Raw genomic sequence first — 5,277 nt, 5'->3', positions numbered from 1 at the left:
GAACCAACTCAGAAGAATGAACGAGTCTCACAAACTAACAAGGCTAGATTTCTGCTAACTCAGGTGTTCAGACTCTACACATACTTTTTAATCGAGTTACATTTATTCGAAAATTATGTAAATTACTCAAGTAATGACTCTGTTTGTGTTGCAACCCTATGTAGATTCGAGTGTTTATAATTTAGTTTCAAAAATATTATTAAAAAGAAAAAAGGGATTAAATTTTATGGCTACATCCCATTCCCACCCAAAATATCTTTTGCAACTTAGTCTCCCTTTGGGGGAGGTGAGTCTTACAAGTGGGTATAAACCTTGACAGATGTAGCGTGCTATAGCCAAAAACCACAAAGAGCATATCTTCCATATCTCTTTCTCCATCCTCACGACCTCAATCACCTCTCTCATTGGTGTGACTCAGCTAGCCCAAACGGTCGAGAATCCAACCAACGCGCTCAGCTCGCCCCGTTTTTGACCGCCGTTGACTAATCAACCAAGCCGGCCCCCTGCGGTGGGTAATGCAACTGTCGACGACACCACGACGATAGCAATAGCGCGTTGTATTCGAGAACGATCCGGACTCGGTGCCTCTGCTCAGTACTCACCCTGCTCTGTTTTTGTCTTGTTTGTTTGTGTGATAAGTATAAGCCACGACTCACACTTTCACCCACCATCAGAAAAGCACATTTTCTCAAAAGCTCAAAACTCTCAAACCCCATTTCAAAGTTTGAGTCTTTACTGAATTTGAAAGTTGGAGAACAGAGTTTGACGTTTAAGCTTGGTTTTTTGACTCAAAGGTTCGATCTTTTACCCTTATTTTGTCTGTATTTTAATACTCATTTGGCTTTTCTTAACTCTATGATTCTGCTCTAGCTGCTGGTTTATGTGTGTAGCTTTGTGTAACAAACCAAGATCCAAAATGGGTTCATCTTGGTTTGATTTGCTTGTTTTTTCAGATCTATGTTTGAATGTTTGTGTAGTGTTCTTATTGTTGGATTGGCATTGTTGTTAGGTTTGGTTCATAATGGAGGAGAAAATGGAGGTTGAGAAGAAGTATATTACTGTTGAGGAGCTGAAGCTGCACAACAAGCCTGGGGACCTATGGATCTCTATCCAGGGCAAGATTTACAATGTCTCAGATTGGGTTCATGATCACCCAGGTGGAGCTGCCATTTTGTATGATTTGGGTGGCCAAGATGTTACTGATGGATTCATGGCATACCATCCTAGCACTGTGTGGAAGCGCCTAGGGAAGTACTTCAATGGGTATCATCTCAAGGATTTCGAGATGTCAGAGGCGTCCAAGGACTATAGGAAGCTTCATGCTGAGATTACGCAGATGGGTTTGTTCGAAAACAAAGGGCATGGGGCTCTTTACAATATTACAACTATTGTTGTTTTGCTTAACCTTGTTGTGTATGGTGTGTTGAAGTCTGATAGTGTGTTGGTCCATTTTGTTTGTGCTGTGATGTTGGGGATCTTGTGGATTATGGGTGCTTATATGGGTCATGATGCGGGTCATTACCAAGTCATGTCAAGCCGTAAGTGGAACCAAGTTATTCAGGTTCTGGCTGGGAATTGCCTTACTGGGATTAGCATTGCTTGGTGGAAATGGACTCACAACGCACATCATATTGCCTGCAACAGCCTGGATTATGATCCTGATCTTCAACACATGCCGGTCTTTGCAGTGTCGACAAAGTTCTTTCATTCAATTACTTCAGTCTTTTATGGGAGGAAGTTGGATTTTGATCATGTGGCTAGGTTTTTAGTCAGCCATCAGCATTTTACTTATTATCCCATCATGATTGTTGGAAGAGTCAACTTGTTTATTCAGACCTTCTTGTTGTTGTTGTCCAAGAGAAGCATCCCCAATAGGACTATGAACATAATGGGAATCCTTGTTTTCTGGACTTGGTTTCCTCTGCTTGTCATGTGTCTGCCCAGTTGGAGTGAGAGGGTGATGTTCGTGCTTGTGAGCTTTGCAGTGACAGCACTTCAGCACATTCAGTTCACTTTGAACCATTTCTCAGGAGATACTTATCTTGGACCACCAACTGGGAATGATTGGTTCGAGAAGCAGACTGCTGGAACCATTGATATTTCGTGCTCAAAGTACATGGATTGGTTCTTTGGTGGTCTGCAGTTTCAGCTAGAGCACCATTTATTCCCCCGATTACCCCGATGCCAACTGAGGACGGTTTCTCCAACCGTGAAGGAACTATGCAAGAAGCACAATTTGCCTCACAGAAGCTTGTCCTTCTGGGATGCCAATGTGACCACCATTAGGGTTCTCAGGAAAGCTGCCCTGCAGGCTTGGGACATGACCCTTCCTGTTCCGAAGAACTTGGCTTGGGAAGCTATTAATACCCATGGCTAAGATTTGCTGAGGCTCTTCAAGCTATTAGCCCCCAACATTACATTTCTGCTTTTATAAGTTGGGGTATCTAGGATGAAGATCATATTTTTTTTTTCAGCTGGTTTTTAATTTCAATTTGATATTATTTTTTTGACATTCCCACTTTTACAATATTTGATTCTATGTTTAAGTCACTATTCAAACGCTATCAACTTCGATTGATATGCATTATCAAATTTTAATACAGATTAGAGATGTGTCTCTGACTATTGATTTTGTTGATTCGTTTGGTAGCTTGTTGATACTAGTGAGATTTAGTTCAAATCAGATCGTTTTATTTCAGCATTTCCTCATTAATACCGCAAGGCCAGGAGTTCTCCATGCTGTATAAGAGCCTAGTTTACTTGCTAAATGCTCACCATACTAGTCCTCCAAGAAGAGATTTTGAAGTTCATAGTCTGCCTTTGCAGCTTTCCCAAATGTCCTGATTGATAAAGAAAAAGTTGTTTGGCTGCACCATTCACACAAACCATACTGCTTTCCTTAAATGACATACAATAGGCTGCAATTCATACCAGTCACTGTTCTCCTCATGTTCTTGGTTTTGACCTCTTCGGAAAACTTTTCGATGGCACTTGATATGTTCTGTTTCCTCTCAAATATCAACTAAATGTGTAGTTCAGTCTTCTCGATATGGATTGATGAAAACCATCTCTCTTTTTTTTTCCTTCTCTCCTACATCGAGACTATAGTTGGTGACTTGGTGTTGTTCATACTCTAGGCATGCATGGCTTTGATGGAAGAAGTATATATTTGGTTTCCCCCCCCAATCCTCTGCAGACCTTTTACAGTTTTACTTTCTGGTATTGGAAACACTAGAGAAAAGTGACACCAATCACAGGTATGAAGCCACTTCCAGAAGCTTTCCTAGTGCTATCCTGGTACTGCCAATATTCTCCACGAACAGACCAATTGTTTTGTACACGATAACATAACAGAGCATCTGAGACCATTTTCATGATGGGAGCGGCTGGAATGCGCCCTGCACACCGTGCGCCTCTGTGGGGCCAGCAATGTTGGCGTCTTCCTGTCCACAAAATTGGGATGAGAAGGGCATGGAAGGAAATTCACATTTAACTACAGTTAACAGTAACAAATGTCTCCGTGACGGTAAAATTGTTCAACTCTCTAAAGCTGCTACTTGTCGTTCAAATTTAAAGCCTGCTCTGTAAAATTGTTTAGCTCTAAGTCTCTAACCTCAGCAGATTTCCGGACCAACAAATGAATAACAACATCATTACTTGTGCATATATCAGTCTCTGATCTTCAAGCTCTTCACCATCTCATGAGTCATGAGTTCCTGATCTTTGACATTAACAGACCCATTACCTTTCTTAGCAATCTGCTGCTTCAGCTATTCGACATTCCTACTCTCAACAAGCAACTCAAACTCCTAACAGTAATAACCTGGAGATCCGAAAGCCCAAGTACAAATGCAATAGGTTCCCATCACTCCATCAGTTACCCCATAGTCCCTTACTCGAGAATTGTTCCTAGCCAATTCCCTACCTTCAAAATTTCACAAGAACAACAACCATTTCGAGGCCTGGATTCTCAGTTTAAAGGTAATCAAAACTGTTGTGCATGGACGACGGAGCTCTCGATTCCACTCCGACTTGCGTCCTACTTCTCAAAGGGTGAAATTCAGAGTGAACCCAGAATCTCCCTAACGGCCGCTGGAACAATAAACTCGGACGACGTCCGATGCACTTAAAACATCAATTCGATAAAAACTCAACTATAATCGAAACCAAGTAGAGCAACACTTTACACGAAGAGAGGATCACGGTTCATATCTCATGCACCTCAGACGGTGGCCGGAGTCGCCGGAAAAAGCCGAAGAATCGCCGGAAAACCCAAACCTTTCGAGCTTCGATTCTCTCCTCTCCTATGAATTATCCGTGACCAGAAACGTGTTGACAATGAAGAGACGCATCAAACACTATCAATCTGCCACCATGTCTTCACCGGGAATAAATTCCAATCGGGTTTAGCTTGAGAAACGGATCTCAAGATCAGAAGCATCTAGGGCCATTTACACGGCTACGATGAAGTGGTGGGTGTTTTCGACAGCTCAGATTGCACAATAGATTTTCTTTTTATTTAGTATTAATTTCTATAATTTCCAAATTTCGAAAAATCATAACAATTACTGTGGATATTCGAAAAATTCTCCGAAAATTTTCACAAACTCGCAGCATTGTGTATTTTATTATCGAATAAAATACCCTCCAATACTAAAATATATTAAGATGTACGACTCAGATCGCACCGTTTCAAAATCTTTTCCATTTACCAATTTTTATAATTCTGAACTTTCAAGAATCGTAATATACAGCTCAAGTGTCCAAAAGATTTTGTGAAAATTACAGTAAACTCATCACGTTGTGTATTTTTTATCAAGTCCAAAATTTAAAGATTTCACATTACAAAAAATAAGAAAAATATTTTGAAGCAACCTTAAACTCAAAATGGTAAATACTCATCAATCTAAAACTCTCATAACCACTCTTATGGGGACAAGGTGTATTAACCATATAAAAAATTTGGGATATTTATATCCGCGTGGTTCGGCTCCCCTTAAGGAAGCATATGCGTACATTAGGTTTGACCTCTTTGATTAATATGAAAATGACGGCCGATCGGGTTAATTTTTTTTACATGAAACCTATTAATACGTGTTAAATACATGTATAATACCAAATCTATCAATTTTCAATTTCTCCAAATAAAGTTTCCAACGCATTGGTGCTTTTGAGAAGACCACTTCTTTCTATATGTAATGAACAAGTTATATAACACTAATAGGCACATTACAATTTTTTTATACTAACCAAATTGAAATTGATAAATTTTATTTT

General features: G+C 40.0%; 1 protein-coding gene across 1 annotated transcript; it reads left to right on the top strand.

Moving 5' to 3' along the window:
• Positions 1 to 328: 328 nt before the first annotated feature.
• LOC133714828 (delta(8)-fatty-acid desaturase 2-like) lies at positions 329 to 2,625 on the top strand. Its single transcript, XM_062141085.1, has 2 exons — positions 329 to 794; positions 1,010 to 2,625. Exon 2 carries the CDS (start codon positions 1,022 to 1,024, stop codon positions 2,375 to 2,377), a length of 1,356 nt encoding a protein of 451 aa, XP_061997069.1. The 5' UTR covers positions 329 to 794; positions 1,010 to 1,021; the 3' UTR covers positions 2,378 to 2,625.
• The last annotated feature ends 2,652 nt before the right edge of the window (positions 2,626 to 5,277 follow it).

Source organism: Rosa rugosa, chromosome 6 (assembly GCF_958449725.1).
Source record: "Rosa rugosa chromosome 6, drRosRugo1.1, whole genome shotgun sequence".
NCBI classification, from domain to species: domain Eukaryota; kingdom Viridiplantae; phylum Streptophyta; class Magnoliopsida; order Rosales; family Rosaceae; genus Rosa; species Rosa rugosa.
This window is presented reverse-complemented; position numbering and strand designations above follow the sequence as displayed.